This window comes from Dipodomys ordii, unplaced genomic scaffold (genome assembly GCF_000151885.1).
Source record: "Dipodomys ordii isolate 6190 unplaced genomic scaffold, Dord_2.0 Scaffold98, whole genome shotgun sequence".
In the NCBI taxonomy this organism is placed as follows: Eukaryota; Metazoa; Chordata; class Mammalia; order Rodentia; family Heteromyidae; genus Dipodomys; species Dipodomys ordii.
In genome coordinates, this window is record NW_012267314.1 from 7,364,636 (window position 1) to 7,387,242 (window position 22,607).

The window sequence follows — 22,607 nt, forward strand, 5'->3', positions numbered from 1 at the left end:
GCTTGGTAAGAAATGTACGCATTATCCTGCCCATGCAATTGTAACCCCTCTGTACAGCATGTTCACAAATAAAATAAAATAAAATTAAAAAAAAAGATTTTCGCTAAGAAGTTGTTCAATGTGAAGTTTTCATATATGTATGCAGTGGGTAATGATGCTCACAATTAAATGAACACATCCTTCACAATCCATGCCGTACATCAGATCCCCACTATTTTTGTTAGTAACAGCTGGAACTAGAACTAAGTAGCATTAATTGGTTGGGATTTTTAACCTCTGCTTCAATTTTTTCATTCAATTATTTATCTTGTGGCTGCATATATTATATGAAAGTTCTAGCCCATTATTGTAATAAAAACATTGTATGTCCCTCCTCCAGGGTATAACCCCTGTTTTCAGTGTATTTGATGTTGGTATAATTTGTGGAGGGGAAGGGAAAAAACAAATCGTTTAAATAGGGATACAGGTGGAACCATTGCAACAATGAGATGTACAAGCCGTTATGTTGAAAAATGAACTTTACAACTTTGGTGGGGCTGGGTGGGAGGAAGATGGGAAGGGATGGGAAGGGGAAACAAAGGAGGAGGCAACAATGCTTGATAAGAAATGTACTCATTACCTTGTCCATGTAATTGTAACCCTTCTGTACAGTATTTTCACAATAAGAAAAACTTATTAATAAAAAATAAATTCCAATTATCTACCAGTTTACTTACTTCATTTTTCTCATTTTTGTCTATTAAAGTCAACATGCCACACTCTTCTTGTTTAAGAAGAGTACCTGTGGCTCTCTCTATTAATAACCGGTAGTAGACTTCTTTATAAGTAATATCCAAGAAAACACTGGTGTTTACCTTAATCTGGCCTTTCAAGCAAGGCTCACTGCACACAGAACGCACCATTCCACTTTTGTTCATCTGGATTTTGTAATCATCAATGTTCAACACTCCTTCATGCCAGGTTCCCACATGTACATAGTCATAGCGATTAGCTTCAGTGTACTGAAGATTCATGATGTCATACCTTCAAAGAAAACAACAAAGGAGTCTTTCTTACATGAGGTGGACATTATGTCAAAAAGAAGTTTGGCAAACAGATATTAGCCAAGAGACCAGGGATAAGCATTCGAATCACTATATATCCCAATACCAGCTACTGTCAAAATTCTAATTTATTTCTGATGTTTCCCCTGATTTTCCAGACTATATCTGAATAGAATCCATATTTTCTAAAGAATGTATTGCTCTCATTGTTTTCTTTCTGCTTATCTTTCAAAAATGTATGCTTAGATAATATCTCTTTAAAATAATTGTTCATTAAATTATTCCTTGAATGAAAATTCTTGATATTATATCTAAGTTTGATTGCTTTCATTTCAAATTTCCTTTTTACATTCAGTTCATTGTAGTGGGTTGAAAGAAGAGAAGTTTTGCCAATCCTGGAACATTTTATGAGTGCTAATAGAGCAAGAAATCTGAGAAAGACACCTGTAATTAGAAAGGAAGTTGAGAATTTTATGTCCCCCACAGTAACATTTAAATTCATCTTTCCTCATTAGGACAAACAGTTTTTGAAACCAAATAAAGGGTGCAAGTTATCTCAATAATTTCTAATGTCAAAATGTACCACAACAGCGAAGACTACAATAATAATGATAACGTATATTAAGAAAAATACTCTTTATTGTAGACAGTGTGTATTCTGGGGGCCAAATCTCTTCTTTTCCAGGGTAGTCAGAGGGAGACATTTTTAATGGAAAGAACAGAGGACTTGAAGTTAGAATGTATGAGACAGAGCCTCTTCTCACATTGTGACAGTGGATTATACTAATGAAGAATGTTACTAAACTCTTTAAGGTTCATAGGTTTGAAGATTTATGAACGTAGGCATGTCAAGAATTAATTTATTATGGGGACTGGGATGTAGCTCAGTGGCAAAGTACTTGACTTGCAAGTATAATGTCTTGGTTTTGATCCCCAGTACCCAAATAATAAAATAAAAATTAATTTTAATGGAAACAAAATCATAGTTCTTGTGATCTGATGTTTCCGTCTACTCAAAATTTCAGTGTTGAGATTCTGCTCTCTCCCCAACTCTCATCCCTGAGTGGTGGTACTTGGAGACAGAGATTTTGGGAGGTGAAAGGTCATGAGAGCAAGGCCCTTAGGAATGGGATTAGTGCCCTTTACAAAGGCAGCCTGAAAAACTCTCTTGTCCCTTCCAACACATAAGGACAGAAGTAGAAGGTACCATGTATGAATCAGAAAGCGAGTTTGCACCAGATATCAAATCTGCTGGTGCCTTGATCTTGGACTTCCTTACGTCTTGATTTGTGACCCTCAAATTTCCACTGCTTGTAGGCCACACAGCTTATAATGTTTTGTTTAGCAGCCCAAATGGACTATAACATGTAACAAAATGATTTCATTTGTATTTCCATGAATATACTAAAATATTTTGTTTATTTCCATTGCTATAGGAAACTTGAGAAGATACCTAGGTATAGACATTTGTCTGTCGGCCATAAGCATTCTCTGAGATATATATATATATATATATATATATATATATATATGTATGTATGTATGTATGTATATATATATATAACATCTTGCCATGTCACCATTCCCTTCAAACTAACCACTACAATCAGGTGGTACTAAGCCCAAACTTTGCCTGTACCTGGTGCTAATTTACTGTCTGGGCAGTGGGATTCTTTATGTCAGGGCTGTGCAATAGGTTTCTTTTCTGTTCACCCTACTGGGCTATGACGAGCCATGGCTATTTGTTCTTTGTGTTTGACCCAAGTAAATAGAGGGCAATGAACTAGCACATATTCCTCATCGTTAGCTATCATCTTTCCCTTTTTCCCCCAGGCTCCTGATTAATACATCTTGGAGTTCTTTCTAAGCCGGATTCAGATTCATAAGCTAGCTCAGTGCAGCACCCTGTGAAGCTACTACTCATTAGCCTAAGTTGGCTTTTGCAATCTATTGGCTGTATCTGGCCTAGTTTTTTTTGTCTAGACAACAAGTATCTGTTTATTGGCTTTTCTGCCTGTTCTTAATGTGCAAATGCATCCTGTCACCCGCAGTGTAACTCTGGGTTTCTCTATATCCACATTGAGCAGCTACAAATAGCTGTCTCCTAGAAGAATAAGGGAGTCAGAAAAATAAGAAAGGTTTCTTCTTACCCAATGAGCAAAAGAAACCAAGAGGCAAAAGTTAAAATAATGCACCTGGAGCTCATTTTTCATTTTTTTTGGCTCTTCTGGCTTTTGGCTAATAGAGAGTTATTATCTTCCTTGTTCCTGAGTCCTACCAGAATCCTTCAGAGAAGCCCTGTGGTGTCCAAATGGGTATTATCTGTGAGAGGATGGCGCACACAAATCTTGTGATGGATGATACTTAGTCTATGGCTATAAAACCTGTTGTGAATATGCAGTGTGAGTTTTCTTTATTCATTTTTTTGAATCTCCGTGTTTTATTCCACATTGCATAAGGCCACTTTCTTACATACTTTTAATGAAGCTGTGCTGTGATGCCAGTTGTGGAATATTCCTTTGTAAAACTCAGTTTCCGGAGACTTTTATCTCCATTTCCTCATCTGTTGCTCTTTCATAAGGGAAATAGTTCACACTTCAGTAGCTTTCAGCAAATGGAATTCACAATATTTTGGTATGAAAACACATTTTTAAAAGTCTAAAGTTTGGTTAAAAAATAGAAATTCAAAAAGATACAAAGGAAAATACTGACTTGCTAAAAACAAAACAAACAAAAACCTCCCCCTCCCCCTCCAAAATTTCCTATTAAGGAATGAACATTACTCTTGTCTTTGATCCCAGGGTTTACATGGCGTGTATTTGAGAATATCCTCCTCCTATAAATTAATCCCCCTCAGTGGGTTAAGTTTTTGTTGTATAATGACTTACTACAATAATTACAGAAGGAACAAGATCATAAATAACAGGAGTTAGAAGCAGAGGAAGTGGTAGAAACAGAACTGAACAGATGAAACTGACCAACCTTAAGAAAATAGCATCCTTGAGAAAGGAGCTAGGAGCAAGACCTCAATTTGAAAAATTGCACATGCACACGTGTATCTTGACTAACCAGTAGAAGACGGTGGAAATGTGTATTTATGGAGTATAAAAAATTATTTGGCCCTATGCTAGTTGTATCATATATGTTTACTTGAGAACAAGGGAGAAAGGTTTACAATGCAAATCTGACCTGGTAGTCAGGGAGACTCAGGATTAAAATAATGGGTTTAGGGTTGTGAGTGGTCCCTGTTCTGAATCTGAGATCCATTTCTTCCTTCTGGTATCATATCCTAAGTTGCTCAGTGTCTTTAAGCTTCTATGCTCTCAAGCTTATCCACTCCATTCACATTCCAATCAAAAATATTCTCCAACCTTACTGACAGCTTGGAAGAAACCTATAAGTTAATTGTGCTAATTGTTGACAAGGACATATCATTCATCCTTCCTAGAGCTGCTGGATTATAACAGAGAGATTCATTTAGCTTCCACAAGAGATCCTCTATATGCAGAATTTGAAGCTTACACAAAAAGAAGAGCTGTGCGGGGAATCACTGAGAGCCATGCAATCCCTTCAAGTGTGGCATTTCTACCATGATATTAAGAAAGTTTCCAGCGATTTTGGCTAATTTTAGGATTAGCTTAAAAACAGCATGAGGTAGCAAACAATTGTAAGCCCCAGAGTCAGATTGCATTGCCTGTGTGACTTGCTCTCTATCTGATTTCAACTCAGTTTTCAACTTAGTTTCTCTACACTTAGGTTTCTTATATGTAAAGAGAAAGAAGGATTACAACGTATTTAAGTGGTGAGAATTAAATGATTCGTTGCTTCGTTTAAACATAACATATGCTTTCCCAGAAAGCTGTAATGCTATAGAATCAGACTGAATGACAATAAGGGCTCTGAGCTTATAGCTCTACCATGCATCAGTCAAACTGAGGACTTCTTTTCTTGCATCATGTTTCAATTCTCCTACCATTTTGATTATCCCTTTCCTGAGAAAATTTGTATGCATGAACATGACACTTGACACTAAGCTCATCCCTCACCTACATCTGAGCTCATTGATGGCATCAAAATAAGTGTGGTAGATAGATTATAATGAAAAATGACTTTAGGAGAATTTTACATTTGTACATATAGAGTTAATTTCCTTTTGCTCCTTATTTGATTTACCCTTTGGAAGTCATAAGATACTGAATTCTATGAAGGAACTAATTGCCTTTCTTTTTCTAGTTGACAGCTTAGCAGAATCACAAACTAGCCTTAGAAATGAGAATGTCTGCCTAAGGCTTAGTTCTCTCAGTAGTAATCAGGTGCACTATGTATTTCATGGCCAGAATAGCATTGTAAGGTAGGTCCTGGGGAAAGTCTTACTAGTTAGATTCCCTCTTTAGTATCTTGTAGGGAGATACCAGGCATTTCCAAGGGAAGGGCCAGTTTGTAGCTGAGGATACCAGTAGGATGAAGTGCTGTCAGAATTTACCCAAAGAAGAATTTCTAAAAAGTTTAAAAAATTGTATGAGCTTAGTAATGTCTGTCTGAGATAGCCCAGTCCTTTTAGCTGTCTGGTTGAATTTCTTTTTGATACCCCCAAACTATGGGGGGAGTGGGGGTGGGAATGAAACCCTAGTTGTCAACTGTCTGACCTGGAAGGATCATGTTTGTTTGTTTGTTTTTTCAGAGCAATTATAGAAGGGACTGCTTTACCTTCCTGGAGCATCCCCCTTCTCGTCAAACCACACCTCCTCTCCAGACACGCCGATGAATGAGGACTTGATGAGGAAGTCCAGGAGTTTACGGCCATCGATAGGCTTCATAGCATCACAGAGGCCCACGTGGCCAGGGCAGAGGGCATGGTGCATGTTCTGCAGACCATGTGCCATGGCATAGATGGCATTGATGACAAACCCCATCTTACTGTCCTGGACGTAGTTTTCTTCTAAGCTTTCATTGCCTGAAACAATAAGAACGGATCACTGCCAATGCCACAGTCATGAAGAATAGGTCTGCAGGTTTAATTCTCAAGCGCTTCAGGGTTGTTGACAGGAAAGGAAAAGGACACTAAGTTGAAGCCAAGTCCACTTGTGTGAGGTTGGTACCTGGCACCAGCTGTGGCGTATGTTTTGTGAAAATAGATTTGTTGCGTTTCATTTCCTCTAGTCAATAATGGTTTGTGAGATATAGGACAAACTTCATAAAGGTGAAAATAAGGATTTTTCTCATAGCATGAGGACATTTTTTAGGAACAATGGGAATAGCTCCTATTCCCTTGTGGTACACTGATACTTACATCAAAATTTCCATAACTCATTGTTGTGGGAAAGGATTTGTATTTCATTTCCTCTAAAACAATCTATTATTCATGAAATTTCAGTTTGTGATATTTTCTTTTGGTGAGTTTACAATTTTTTTAACGCCTTTAATGCCACAAAAACTCAAAGTTGGGAAGAAAAAAATAGGAAGTATAAATCTCTTCTTATATACATGCCTGGAAATGCATTTAAATCAGATTTACTCAATATTAGGAATGTATTCAGAAAAGTATTTCTTGATAGAAGAGTTATACAGCACATTAATTTTATTCTTATCTATTACCTGTGAATTTCAAAAGCCCAGTGGATGTTTCTATCCATCCACAGATGAATAGAAAATTTCCTGGCTCTCTCCTAGGAACAGTATTGCATTTGATTTAAGCACCATGTTGGAAGCCAAAATTTAGGACTCATATATGGACCCAATATGTGGAACAAGCTTGGAAATTAGATGTAGTTATCCCATTACATAATTTTGAGACTTTGAGCTTAGTTTCAGTGACTTGGTGCTCTGTGGTAGGCTTTCCTTTGTCCACTTGACTGATGCTGAGGGGTCTCTGTCATGTGCATTCAAAAAGGCCAGGAAAGTGGGCAAATTCATCCACTTCTGAGATTAAGAGCAAGAGGATCTTTAAGCTCCATGCCAGTTGCCCTCTTTCTCCAGCCTATATGGTTCAATAGACAGCAAAGGGATTTCAAGAAGGTGGAGATAATGGCGTCTTTAGAAGGAATGGTAAAGAATTTGGGCTTTGATGTTGAGCTTGGGATGGAAATAGACATTTCTAAAGAATTTTATTGAAGGCATGATCTATTTAGACAAAGTCAAAAAATGTGAAAAGTTATATATACAATCACCCTAAGAATAAGACTCAGAATTATTCAAGCTGGGTCAGAGGGGATAAAGGATTCAAAACCAAATCTGTCTGCCACCATTGCTATACATCATGGTTAAAATTGTAATTTACTGAAGTAATATTTTTCAGGCTGAAAGGAAGTTTTCCAGGATGAAATGAGATATAAAAAGATGAAAATGAGAAAAAGTATATTGTAGTCATGTCATACAGAATAAACATAGAAACTTACATAAGACAAAAAGCAAAGATCCAGCAGCTCTTTGCCAAAATTGCAATGTCATTAACACAGGTTAACTTTATGTTTGTCAGGCAGAATCCCTGGCTCCTAATGTTTGTTTCCTTTGCCAACATTTCCACACTTAGTATAATTAAAACAGGTAAATTAGTGCCATCTGTCTCATAAGTTTTAAGCAAGCACAACTATGTGACTCTGTAAGTGCCCAAATGCTGCAGATAGATATTAAAGATAGTAGAATTAGAGAAATTTCCAAGGAGGGAAGAAGGGAGAGATGGCTGAGGGAGGAGAAATGAGGAAGGTGAGGAAGAGGAAGAGAGGGGTGGTAGTAGATGGGATATTCTGTTGTGAGCCTTTCATTTACATCTTCCTAGCTAATACTAACACCATCAACTGAAGTTGTAGCAACTATAATCAATAACAGGATCAAGAAAAATAAACACATAATGTTCAGTAACAAATGGAAAATTCCTTGTTAGAGATAAGCCTTATGACCATGAGTTTTCTGTTCTTGTTCTGATAGCTATTATTTATTTAAGATATTAACAAACAAAAAGTGAAGGTTGGCGTTCCAAGTACCAATGTCTTTGCAGTGGTTGTCTAGTTACCACTTCATTCATCAGCACTAAGGTAGCAATTCCTGTGAGATTCATGTTTTCTTTTTGATCCTTATTAGGATGATTATGTAACTGAATCACTTTTCAGAGTAAAAGTGATTGATAATAATAAGTATTCCACAACACAGGAGTGAACAGCGCCAACTAATACCTGCCTCATGAGCCGTGTACCCTCTATTATCTACAGATGTTATTATGGGCAATTTTCAGATGCATGCATGCAAATATATGCACACATATGCATGCATGTAAACGAGCAGTAGAAAGTGTTTTTATTGATGTTTCACCAATATTTACTTGATTTTAATAGCAAATATCTTTAGTACTAGTAACAGCTAGTATTTGAGAATTAGCTACATATAGCACTGAATAAATGAGATCACAGGCTCACCATTATCCTGCCAAATAGATATTAATCTAACCATTTACCAGCTGAGAGGAGTGTGTCATAAGTAGGATCCAAAATGCCTTCCTGATGCTTGTTCTTTCTGCCTAAGGCAGAGATAGGAATCTACAGAAGAGGCTCTTTCCTGAAGGCAGTAGACAGGGGCATCTTGCTGTGCACTGGTGTCTTTGCCAAGCCTGGTTTTGTTTCCTTCTCTGGGATCATTCCAGATCTGCACAGCTGTCCTTACTAACTAGGAGTACTGGAACCCAATCTATCAACAGAAAACTATGACAAAGAAGACTAGCCTCTCAGTATTTGTCTTACAAGGAGCCAAAAGCCTAGGCACATGTTGACAAGGTAATTGCTCACATTCTTCCAAAATAAATACAAATAGCTTGAGTGTTTGTGTCAGTCTGAAGTTTCATTTCCTTCTCCCTGGCTCTGCACATACAAAGGCATCAACCCTTCGCAGAACTCTCTCTTCAGCTGCTACCCAGTCTCAGCTAGGCTGGCTCATGTTAATGAATTGCCATTTGGGAATGTTGCAGCTTCCCTTGTCCTCAAAATAGCTTTTATTTTTATGATCAGTGAATAAAGAACTGAAAACCAATGGCATTGTCACTTGGACAAAGGTGGAAACGCTTTGACTCCCTGGGGTTTAGTGACTTTTCATGATACTAGTTTCAAGAGTTATTAGTGAAAAAGAGATTCTGTAATTCTTTTACTATGGTGCATTTACTATTATGGACCGCTAGGGTATCATTAAACCGTTACCTTTTCTAATATACTAAATGGAATCAAATAATTGAGGTTGACTGTGTTTATTTACCTCCAAGAGAACACCTGCCTGACTGCTTCACAATGGATTGTGAAAACAACTACCTCAACTCTAAATAGTAGTCTTGTTTTTGTTACAAAAGCACAACAAGGGCTATAAATTGCTCCCCGAAGGAAGCAGGACACAGTGTTTGCGTGGAGGTAGGAAAAGGCAGGGACTCCTCTGTGACAGGATCTACATAGTGGCTGAGAGAAAGATCAGCAACTCCATCCTATGCCATTCACAACTACTCAGCAGAGAGCACTCTGGTCTAACCACCAAGCAGCTGGGATCTAGATGTACTTCTGCCTTTGTCTGCCAATGGTCTATTTCCAAAAAGCCATGGAACTTGGACAAGGGTCTTGACCTGTTGGGCTTCAGTGCTAAGAATACAAATAGATCAGATTTTCTTTGGGAAGAACTTATTATCCTTTAATTTTCTATATATTGCTCCTCCAATGTCAAATTCTTGGTAGTTGGAACAAGCATTCACACGAATTATCGGTTTCAATCCACATAGGATCATATAGGTTCAATTCTTCTGCTTCCATAATATTAACAAGACCAAAGCACAGAGAACTCAAGCTATAGCTGGCAGAGAAATCTGTCTCTTCACTTCATGATTCTTCCTTAAGGGACTCACTTTGACCACTCTTCTTGTAACTGCTGCTTAAAAACCATTTATTTTATTTTATTTTTTTGCTGAGAAATGTTACTTCCTGGGGCACATCTGAAAGGAGGATGAAAGCTAGGCAGCCATTTTGTATCTCATTCCTTTGCCCAGAACCATTGACTCTTAGAGTCGTTTGGTAGCCATCTTGGAATCCAGGAAGGAGTAGATAGGAGATGAGACTATTTGCCAGGAGTCATTCTGAGCAATGGTGAGATCGAGACCCCCTCTGATACCTCCTCTTGCTACATGACCACTTCTGGACACTGATTTGTTTCACTGCATACTCTCAACCCCTGCCCCTCATTCTTTGTCTATTTAAATCTGTAGCTGATGTATGTACACTGGATGATGACTGAAGATGGGCGGAAGGGTTTTCTCATGGCATTCATGTCATTTAATAAACCTCCTTTCTCTGCCTGCCCTTCAACATGTGTCTTCCTGCCTTATGGAACTCCCGGAGCTTGGGTTTGGGATCCGGAAATAACAACATAAACAAAAACTCTGGTTTATTTCTTACCTGATGAGAAAAGACATGATGTGGGTTACTGGTAGATTGAGAGAAAGAAACTGAAAATGCTCAGCACAACTGTCATTTTTGTTTGGAGGCAGGTGCTCAGCACAGATTCTTGCCTGTAACAAAAGTGAGCTGTACGTACCACTGATGAGACAGGCTTGTCTATCCAGTTTTGTGATCAAGCATTTCATTGTCATTTGAGGGTATGTACCTAATCCTTATCCCCAGCCAATTTAAATGTTGTCACTTTTTCCTAATTTAAAGACTTTTCATTTAGGTTTAATCACTTATAGAACAGTGCCAAACATTTTGCTATGAGTCAATAAAATTTCACACACACACACATATAACTTCATAACTTCCATCAAGGCAGCAGTGATATCAAAAGTTTCCAGAAAAAGATGTTCATTAATAACAGCCACCTTAATTTATGTTGGTTTTATATATATTAACATAAATTATATATATATATATATATATATTTAGTTGGTTGTAGGGCTTGAACGCTGGGCCTGGGCACTGTCCCTCAGCTCTTCAGCTCAAGGCTAGCACTCTACCACTTGAGCCACAGCACCAGTTCTGGTTTTCTGGTGGTTTATTGGAAATAAGAGTCTCATGGACTTTCCTGCTGGTGCTGGCTTTAAACCATGATCCTCAGATCTCAGCCTTCTGAGTAGTTAGGATTATAGGCATGAGCCACCAGCCCCTGGCTCTTGGTAATATTTTTTAGCTTTGGGGGCACAGACACCAAGTATTTGATTTGTGTGTGTGTGTGTGCTACTATGATTGATGTATTTTGCATTTTTAAAAAAATATCTGTTACCAGCATAGGGAAATTATATTGATATTTGTATGCCAGTCTTATAGCCTGAAAGTTGGCTTAGTTAATTAATTAGATTATATTTTACTAGAGACAAGGTCTTACCATAGAGGCCCCATGCCCAAATTCACTTATAATTTTATTCACGCATGGTTTTGAATGGTCTATGTACATTAACATTAGTAATCAATCTGGTATTTATAGGTGTTTTCTCCCTTCTCTACTTCTTCTTTAGGTGCAAGATTGGGAAAGAGGTATATTGACTGGTCCAATAAAATCCCAGTGGTTCTATATTGGAGCTGCTGTAGCTTTCAAGCACAGTGGCAATAATTATGTGTAGTTCTTTGCATACATGCATGCCATGTATGCATCAACTTTGTCCAACTGGAAAGGTCCCATTACAAACAACATCTGAGATTTGTTAGCAAAAATAACCAACTTAATGTTAATACCCTTCATTTATATATGATATTGTCTCAGTTTGAATGTTCAGAGTTCACAAATAGAGACAATAGATTAAATTAAGGCTTTCTTATTTTCCTATTACAACTCTGTCATCATGGATGTAGGTTCAATGAACTTCAACTTAAATAAAACATACCAGGTGCCAGTGGCTCATGTCTGTAATCCTAGCTACTCAGGAGGCTGAGATCTGAGGATCGCGGTTCAAAGCCAGCACCAGCAGGAAAGTCTACAAGACTCATCTCCAATTAACCACCAGAAAACCAGAAGTGGTGCTGTGTCTCAAGTGGCAGAGCACTAGCCTTGAGCTGAAGAGCTGAGGGACAGCGCTCAGGCCCAGAGTTCAAGCCCCATGACCAACAAAACACACACACACACACACACACACACACACACACACACACACCAAGTATTATTCTATGTCACCATAAAGCAAGAAAGAATTCTGGAAAACACTAAGCTAAGCATGATTGTCCCTGAAGAATATATTTCTTTGATCTATTGGCATTTATAGCTGTCCTGCTGTCTCATTTATCTGACAGCGTTATGTATTTGATACTTAATTTTATAGAATGTCATACAGATTAAAATAGAAAGGGCTGTAATTATTTTATATTGTTAACATGCCAAGCTAAGAAAATGAAATTTGTATTCTTTTAAATTGCTCAAGTATTAAGATTTATTGAAGGAAGATTAATCAGGCCATTTTTTTTCATAATAACTTCCAAGGACAATGCCCACAATTTTGCTTGAAGGCCCAAGCTTCTAAATTCTCTTTATACTTCTCGAGGGTGAATTTGTGATTTGATTCAGAACTGTGTAGGCTCAATCATATTCAGCTCTAGCATCTGTGAAGTTTTTGTTTCCCTCTAACATTACATTTTCCTCTTTCCCTACAGGATTCTCTGGGCTCACATCACAGAAAAATATGAACCTCCCTTTATTTTCTATTCAGTTTATTAAAATGTAAATGAACTCCTGTGTAGGATGAAAGAGAAGAAAGGAAGGATCATTTAATCAAGCCTATGTTATTATCACATTATTAGTTGAATTTCTATTGCTCAATCCCACCTGGTCTTAACATATGTGAACAATGCAGGCATTTCCTGAGTACAGCATCATAATCTATTGTTAAGATAAAATTTACCCTGTTATGTTCACAAAAACAGTAGGCTCCTGCAAATAGATAATGATATATAGGAAGCCACAGTTTCTTGACAATACAATTGCATTTAACTAATTCATATTTCCAGAAATTATGGTGTATGTAAAGCAAATAGGGACCATCACTGGTATGTTTATGTGCTCTGAGGATGGGTTGGGAACAATCAGTTGATCTGTAGGGATCTGTGTTTCTCTAAAGAGAGAAAGCAAGAGCAGCCTGCTGTGGGCCTTTGCTTTTATTACTGGTCTGGCACAAAATTGCATCCTAGAGTTATAAACCACTCTCCCTGGAGTAACTAATCTTTGCCAGTCTGTGGTAAGCATTTGGCAGGTAATTGTTAGAGATGGAGTACATTACAAAGAGCTGGCAGCTTAAGCTGAGTGTGAAGAAAGTTGGTTGTTAAAATTCATCAGGAACCAGCTCCTTAATCAACAACCTGCTGGGTCAGAATCCATTTCAAGACCTTCCTCTTTGGCTTTATTCCCATTTGAAGAGGCAGGTGAATGCCTGCCCTGCCATATTTATTTTTTATAGGTGATAGGAAGGAAGTGTTCTTCTTACCTATACAAGGAGTTCATGGTTTATTGTTATGATGGTTCTCTGAGCTCTCATTAATGCTCTGTTCTTTTTGGTCTCTCTAGTTTCACACTTCAGGGATATAGGCTGAGCTAGTAACAGTGGATTTTACAGAAATGCTGTGTGAGCTACTGGTAAAAAAAAATTCTGCTTGTCTTTCACTTAGTTTATTTAAGGTCTAATGTAACAACTCATAACTGGTATAGAGCTATGTTTGTTATAAAAATGTAATCATAAAAATTTAAATGTTACTAGCATTGTAACACTACTTCTGTGATTGACTTTTTGACATAATAACATATAGTATTTATAACTTCAAAGAATTTTATACATAAAAATATTACTTTGAAATATAGTACTGGATTTATAGCCCTTTGTCCTTTATCCTGGAGTTAATAATATGCTTTACAGATGAAATGTAAGTATGGACACACTTTGGGGTTTAAATAGAAGCTATATGGTTTATTATATGCCTGTATTACCTAGGAATGATATATTGTATCTTCGCTATTCATCTTAGATTCCTTTTCCTAGGTAAGTATTTCATGATATTTTGCAGTGTCAGTGGATTTATCTGCCCTGGTAGACTATAACACCCTCTGTCTCTATATCACCAGTGTGGTGATTTTATGAGTGCCATGTTATCAATTACTCATGGTCTCCCAACAGCAGTTTTTTTACTGAATCAAACTTCAACATCCTAGGAGAGCTGTAAAAGTCCATGGCTAGTGAGACTATGCTCAATATCTCTCACAGAAATTACGACTAGCTTCTAAGACAAAGGTAGCTAAGAGCATGTAGCAAGGAACTCTTGGCAGAATTTATTAAGGAAACTTGTAGGGTCTAGACTTCATTCTGACCAGTTAAGATATGTCAGCTAACCCGCTCAGACCAAGGAGGAAATTTACAGAGACAAGAAAGCTAATAATAACTCTAGAATAAGAAGAATCATCTTGAGGGAGGGTCTCAGAGCTTACTCAAACATGTTACACTTAAACTCAGAAATCTTAGATAGGCACTCTAGTAGGTCAAGTTGCTCTGTAATGGGTTTGTGATAACAATACTGAATTGACAGAAGTTGAGAGATGATGAGCAAAGCAAATGTCATATCAAAAAGCCATGGTATATTCATCTACAGCTAGAGACAGCTGTGTTTATGAAGAAATGTTTACATGTGGGCTAGTGTGTGTATTTCCTGATTCTATCCACTGAAACCACAACACTGCAGAACCATAAGCACACCTAACACCCAGATATTAGTTTCTAATAACCTCAGAAAAAAAGTCAACATGATTTCAGCAACAAAATGAAAACTTTAGTATGGATTTTAACCCAATGTATAAAATATATGTCCGCCTGGCACTGGTGGCTCACGCCTATAATCTAGCTACTCAGGAGGCTGAGATCTGAGGATTGAAGTTCAAAGCCAGCCGGAGCAGGAAAGACCGTGAAACTCTTATCTCCAATAAACCACCAGAAAACCAGAAGTGGCGCTGTGGGTCAAGTGGTAGAGTGCTATCCTTGAGCTGAACAGCTGAGGGACAGCGCCCAGGCCCAAAGTTCAAGCCCCATGACCCACACAAAAACAAACAAACAAACAAAAAACAAACACACGCCCATAATGATATAAATAAGTGATCAAATAAGAAAGAGTTAGGTCTAAGTAGACAGGTATCTGTATCTGGAGGTCCCAGAGTGCTTTGGTTCACTAATACTCCCACCTGATCCTCTTTCCCAGACCAGATAAACTCATGCAGAAGAACCAGACCAAAATCTACTCCCAGTTAAGACCCTAAGCAGAGACTCCAGCTTGTCTCCCTCCCTCCCTTCAGCTCTAACTTTGTTTCCCACCATTGGTACCACCATTATTTACTTTCAAACTACATCCGCTACAGAAAGGAAGGATGGAAGGAAGGAAGGAAGGAAGGAAGGAAGGAAGGAAGGAAGGAAGGAAGGAAGGAAAGAAGGAAGGAAGGAAGGAAGGAAAGAAGGAAGGAAGGAAGGAAGGAAGGAAGGAAGGAAGGAAGGAAGGAAGGAAGGAAGGAAGGAAAGAAGGAAGGGAGGAGGGAGGGAGGGAGAGAGGCAGAGAGTAAAGGAAGGGAAAGAAAAGAAAGGGAAGGAAGGGCAAAATATATAAGAACTATGTACACTATTTTTATAACAATTTTTTGAGAGTTCTAAAACACAAATTTCATTTAGGCCAGAATCAGTAAGAGATAACCTTATCTCATTTTCTCTACACAGCAGAACTTAAGTAGTTTCTATGTACCATCTTATTCCCCTCATGAGGACTAATGGATGAGTGATATTAACTTTCCTCAGATTACTGAGTCTTTCAAATCATTGACATATCCAAGGTCACCCAGTTGGCTGATTGCCAGATTAATACCTAGCCTGTTGGGCTAGAATGCTAAGTGTTCAGTACTCTGCTTCTGTGTCTCTTGCTTAGTTGTAGCCACATAGTGATGCTACACTCAGTAGAACAGATGCTGTATTTGTGACTATGTTAATAAATGGTTGTGTGTACAAAGTGAAATTTGCCCCTGGTAGCAGGTCATAGATAATCTATAAAGAGATGTTCTGCAATGTTTTATCACATGATGAGGTTGTCATGATTTATTTCTCATGAATGATGTGCAGAATTATTTTTGGCTCTTTTATATAGATGCCCCATTTATCACTGCATTAGAGAAGGTTAAAATCAAAGACAAGAATCATTGGAAAGGAACTCACCTCTGACTATCAGTATTCTCTATTCTATGACCCATATAAGTTCTCATACTGCCTCCTGGTCATTCTTTCTACATGCAGTTGTGGATTGTGTTTTGGGGAAGTTTGAAGGGTCCTTTCTTTTTTAGGGGGTAGCTACACACAGAAGGCTAAATTAGTGATCAAATTAAACAAATAGCCCTTTAGTAAGTCATAGGGTCATGGCTGTTATTATGAATGGAGGGTGCACTGGATAAAAAGAAACAATTATAAAGAGGTTCTAGGTTGCCTCAAGGAATCCATTCAAGAAACACCCGCACTCAATGCCTGTAATGAAGGTAACTACATTGTTAGAGGCAAGTCTTTGCCAACTGACCTGGTTCAGAATGATGAAAACATACTCTTCAAAATAATATGGTTTCAGAACATAGGGAATTTACCATCTGTGGGGCACTGTTTCTGTTGACTGTGGAACTTTGGTAGTGTTTGGAGGAAACGTTGCTTTCTTATAATTCAGTGTTACTGGAATACTAATTGGTCGTGTCCAGAGTTTTCCTGTTGGCTTCTTGTTTTTCTTAGATCAGCTTGTAAGAAAAACATAAATGTGTCAAAGTGGTTCTTTAGCTATTCTTCTCCTTTTTCATTTTAGTGCCCCCATTTTTTTCTAATAAGAAAATTGTTTTCAGCTAGTATTTGGAATTCAAATTACCCACTTCTCTCCAATGTATTTGTTTGTCTCAATAAACAAGGAGCCAATTCTAGAGAGAACATGTAGACAAGAGAAGGCAAATCGTCAAGATTCATAATTAAGAAGGCAGGAATGATAAGCATTTTATCACATGATTTGGTTGTCATGATTTATTTTTCATGAGTGATATGGAGATAGATGCTGAGTTACTTTTATGGCTCTTTTATGTAGATGCTGCATTCATTCTGCATAGAGAAGGTTAAATTCGAAGATGAAAGTCAGTCACCTAGAAAGAAATTCACTTCTGAAAAATAGTATTCTCAATTCTATGCCTGACTTTGTTAGTTATGACTATGGCTAGTTTGAAGAAATAAACAGTGGATAACTAAGTTAATATAAAAACTTCACATTGTTATGGATTTAAACCAAACTCCATTATTTGAGGAATTCCTGGCTCTGGGTACAAAATTGGATGATAATACAAATATTGTTTTTAATCATATGTACCTATCCTTGCACATGACTTGAATTTGTATAGTCAAGGGGCTATATTACTTAGGGGCTTCTTTGAAGCATTATCCCCGTGAACTTAATACAAGGGAATGTTGATGTGTTTCGACATAGTAACTGAGGTTGGAGGTATGCATTGGCTCCTCTGTCGTGGTTTCTTACACAGCTAGGAACCAAAGGACAGGAACAGAGATGAACTCTACTCTTCTGTATGGACAAGAAAGCAATTGAATTGTCAGGATGCAGAGAAATGAGCCCTGGCATCAAGGGCTCATTTTCACCCTGTCCGTCTTAGAAATATTTGAAAAAAGGAGAAGCAGATAAACAATTGGTATGTATTTGCCTTCCACATTGATCAAATGTGACACCTGTCTCTAATCAATAGGAAGGCCTTTAACAGCTTCTTCTTTAAGAACATACCTGGCATTGATTTCTGAAGCTGTGTACCCTGAAAGTTCACAGAACTCTAAAGTGAAGGCAACAATTTCCCTTTGCCATAAAATCTGTTGAATTGCTACATCAGGTATGTCTGCAATTGCTCTCATAAATGAGTAGCATACAAAAATCCTTGGATTTCATTCAAGTTCTATCAGCTGAGAGGAAAGGCCTAGTTGTATGCCAAAGGATAATGTGGTTTAGTGTGAGTTCCTATTGTCCATGGCTTCCTACTGTTCACTGCTTTTGTGATGCCAGTAATAGAGCAGCTTGTGATACAAAAGCAAAGGATAGCTAAGGGCAATTGTACTGCCAAAAATCCATCCCAATACTTTCTCAGATTCCACTGCCAACTGCACAACCAGGATCAGAGTAGACTCTACCTGTGATGCTAAGCATACCTTGCTTGTCTTCCCACAGTAGTGAATGCTGGAAGACAATTGTCTACATGATCACAATTGGGCTCTTAGGTAAAGACTAACAGGAAGGGATGTGAAGGGTAAACAAAAGGAGGAGGCTGCAATGCTTGGTAAGAAATGTACGCATTATCCTGCCCATGTAATTGTAACCCCTCTGTACAGTATGTTCACAAATAAAATTAAATTAAATTAAAAAAAAGATGAACAGGATAAATCTAAAAAGGCTTGATTGTTGCTCACAATGACAATAATAAATTTAACAACAACATTCACAAGGAAATCTGATATGATGACGATAAGCTATCACTGGAGATTATTGAATAAAAATTGCAATATGAAATGAAGTGCCTATTTAATGGGTTAGTCAAATTAGGAGCCCTTAATTGTAGAAGTAAGACAAGGAGTTGTGTAAAGATGGAAGAAAAATTATTTCAGGCTGAAGCAGTAAGAATGTTTTTAAGGCACTTTAAGGAAGAAATTATGTTGTGAACTGAGTGTAGCTGGAAGAGAATTGTTTCCTATGTGTTCCGTTCTCTGATGGACTGAGGATATCAGTACCTAGAATAATAGGAACTTCTAACAACTTTAAGGGTAAAATTAAAGTGAAACTGCTAGATCATTTGCTGCAGTTATTCAAGAGAAGAAGGAATGTCACACAGCAGTGATTGTAATTCTAGCTTGAGAACTGCCCAGTTGGTCGTACATAGAACACAATCCATATGTCTAACTGTGCTGTTTTCATACAATAAAGAGTCAAAATGTGTTCCCATCTATAGGAAAGGAATGTGCCACTCAGCCTCCCAGATGAGCTTCACGGCAGAGGTTGGACTTAATTTGTTACAAATCAAGAGTGAGACAAGGGCTGAGGAAAGGGGGAAGAAGCTGAAGGGACTCTTAAGGCGCATGCATATTGAGAGGTACACAACAGAAGAGAGCTAGTGAGTGGAACAGGAAGGAGGTAAGCTTTTGTTGTTGTTGTTGTTACTGCTGATCCAGGTGCTTAAGAGATGCTAGAAAAAAAAGAAAGACGTTGTCAGTAAACCTGTCTGGGACAACTCAGAGCAGGTTTAAATAAATAAATAAATACATAAATGCATTAGGGAAAAAACCCCTCAGGGCTTTAGGGTAATCTTTGAGCTCTTTTGGCTTAGGGCTAGCACTCTATTACTTGAGCTTCTAGATTTTTTTGGTGTTAATGGGGAATAAGTGTCTTATGAACTTTCTTGCATGTGTTGGCTTCAAACCATGATTCTCAGATCTCAGCCTCCTAAGTAGCTAGGATTATAGGCATGAGCCACTGGCTCATTTCTAAAAGCTGAGCTTTTAGAAACAGGGTTAGGAAAGATAATAATAGTAAAAGCCAGTATTTGTTGAACTTTAAGCAGTGAGTGAAAGGGCTTCATATTTGAATTCTTATTGTTCAGGCTCCTTCTTGATTATGATAAACATTATTTTTTAATCCTAGTCCTTTAGGCTGTACCTGGCCTACTATGACTATTAAGAATACGCAGCTGGGCGCTGGTGGCTCAAGCCTGTAATCCTAGCGACACAGGAGGCTGAGATCTGAGGATCATGGTTCAAAGCCAGCCCGGGCAGGAAAGACCGTGAGACTCCTATCTCCAATAAACCACCAGAAAACCAGAAGTGGCACTGTAGCTCAAGTCGGTAGACTGCTTGCTTTGAGCTGAAGAGCTGAGGGATAGCGCCCAGGCCCAGAGTTCAAGCCCCACGACTGACAAAAAAAAAATGCCCACGAACTCATAAGTCTTTCTGTAAGCCTCAGATATATACTACTTCTTCCCAAGGAAGACAGATGAACTACAAAAATAAAGTTAACATATTTAGGATTTGGACTCAAATTACATTGAAAGTTGAAGCAGGATGGGTGAAGGCACATAAAAAGACTCGTGAGGCCTAAACTTTCTAGACAAAACTAGTTTTAACCCCATTAGTCTTGCTCATGTTTAGCCAATCCTAGACTTAAGAATCTGTGAATTTGAGTCTGATCATCGTTGAAAAAGAACTATACTTGATTCAGCCCTCCAAAATGAGTCTATTATCTTCCAAAATTGACCTAAATTTGTCCTTTTAGAGGCTAGGACTCTAGTTGAGTTTTTTTTTTCCTTTGTTTGTACACACATTTCTATCCTTGAGAGGCTGATCATCTCCTTGACAAAAAAAATTTGTTACCCAGTTATAAATCCCTTGTTGTAAAATTTCTCAATGAAGAGGTTTCTTTAGACTTTTAACGCATATTGAAACATTTTCATCCAGGAAACCAATACCATTCTGATGACTATCAGCTGCAACATTTAAGTGCCCATGTCACCACATTCTGACCCACCCTGGATACTACCATTTTTTAAAATAAATATATGCCTCCTCAACAAGGAGTAATCATTTTTTTAAAGGAGTAATCATTTTTTTCTTTCGCACATGGTGTAGCCCTGTCTGTTGCCACAACATTGATGGTGATAACATTTATTTTATCAAATTATTTTCAAAGAGCTATAGATGTATCTTTCTACCTTTGGAATTTTGTGGTAAATAAACACAAGGCGTAAGTCTGCTTTACCATGCATATGTTCGTGCTGCATCTTTAGAACAGGAAATTCTTGCCAGGGAAGTAGCTGAAAGCAATACCTCTGAATTTCTGCCATAACATACAGACCTCAAAATCTATAGGAGGCCAAGTCGTGTTCAGGCAGCAATCCCAGGAACTATGAAGCTGCTTAATATATGTGTCCCTTAGTTTCCATATGTGATTTAATGAAGATTGCTAGCTTTGTATCATGAAGATTGTAGAAATGGCTCTCCTCAGTAAAGTCTTTTTATTGAAGCATTAAATTCCTTTATTAGTCAGACATATGAGAACATTTGATGACCTCTTATAATTTTACCATCTTTCTGTCTTAATTAAAGCAGAAAGAGGAGTAGAAATATCAGTACTAGAAAAACATAAAGCAAAAGCTTTTCTAGGAGAGCCATTCTTAGAGAACATCATAATGATGATGTTGATGATGATGATGATGATGAGATGCCATCCTTGGAGTTATGCAACCCAGAAGTCCTTCCTAGAAATAGGGGTAGGGTGTGATAAATAAGTTCAACAGGAATAGGAAACCCTGGGTTGGAAGTGGAAACATGTTTTGGAAGGATGCCAAAGTATGTGTGATGGGGGTGGGGCATAAGAACAGAGGCAGGGAGGGAGGGCAAACACAGTTAGTATATTCAGGAACACCATGTAAAATTGAACGATGTAACTTGAGGGTCGGGATGGGAGGGGAAGAATAGTGAAAGGGGTGATATTGGTCAATATGCATGGTTCTAATAACCTGACCTATGGAATTGTAACCTCTTTTTCAATTACTTAACAATACAATTTTTGAAAAGAGTCATGAAAAGTTGATGGCCACCAGAGTGAGTAACTTTCCCATAGGAAAGTTCTGGACAAGGAATTTTTCTCTCGGTAAATGATTAGTGAGTAGTTTTCCCAGAGACTGTGGCAACATATAAGTTATTAGTAAAGGAACTGAGGCATAGAAATGGTATAGAGTCATATACTTGAAGTAGGTTTGAGGTGGGACTATGTCTTAGACAAAGGAGAAGAGTTATTATTCCTGGCCAGAAAAGCCAAGATAAAGGGACAACAGTTCTTAAGAAAAAGACATGGTAGATACTATTGGAACCCTGCCAGGATCACCTTAACCAGGAAGGATACCCACAGTGTTGCTGATAACTACCCACACCTACCAACTTCTGTCCTCCAGAGAATCCCCCATCTCCAGCAGAGATGTTGCTTAGCTATTTATTCTTCAACGTTATTCTCCTTTTTCTTCCTCTTGAGAGCACCCCTCAATAGATGATTAGCAAAGGAATCTCTGCCATCAGCTCTGCTTCCTGGGAACTCAGCCTGAACAGAATGAATGGCCTGGAATTTCCTACAGATAGTTCATTGGCCTGAAATTCTCACAAATGCTATTTCCAACTTCCCTTCTTTGCACTGGAACTGATCATGAGGCACTTTTCTCAATTACTGTTAACACTGCATACTTTTAAAACTTTTAATACATTAAAAAATTCAGATTCTTTTGCTCCATTATGGAATGGGGGAAAATCATTTTTTTTCAGGGCCTAGAGCACCCTGGAAGTCTCTTGTACTTTAAAGATCAAGAGTCATGTTCTAGGAGTTGGAGTAGGAAGAAGTTATTGATGGAAATCAAGTGGGTGGGCACACGAAGCAAAAGGGGGCAAAGAAATTGAGATTGACAGCTGAAGAAGAATTGAGGTTCGATGACTCGCTAACACAATGAGATGCAAATGAAAAATGCATTTGAGTAATGGAAACAACTTTCTCAGGGAGAAATTCA

General features: G+C 38.0%; 1 protein-coding gene across 1 annotated transcript in view; it reads right to left on the reverse strand.

The window, feature by feature from the left end:
* Grm1 (glutamate receptor, metabotropic 1) overlaps positions 1–22,607 on the reverse strand; it is a 293,031-nt gene that overhangs the window by 51,613 nt on the left and 218,811 nt on the right. Inside the window, 2 exon segments of the mRNA XM_013026957.1 lie at positions 855–1,023; positions 5,751–5,997. Coding sequence (XP_012882411.1) covers positions 855–1,023; positions 5,751–5,997 — 416 coding nt within the window.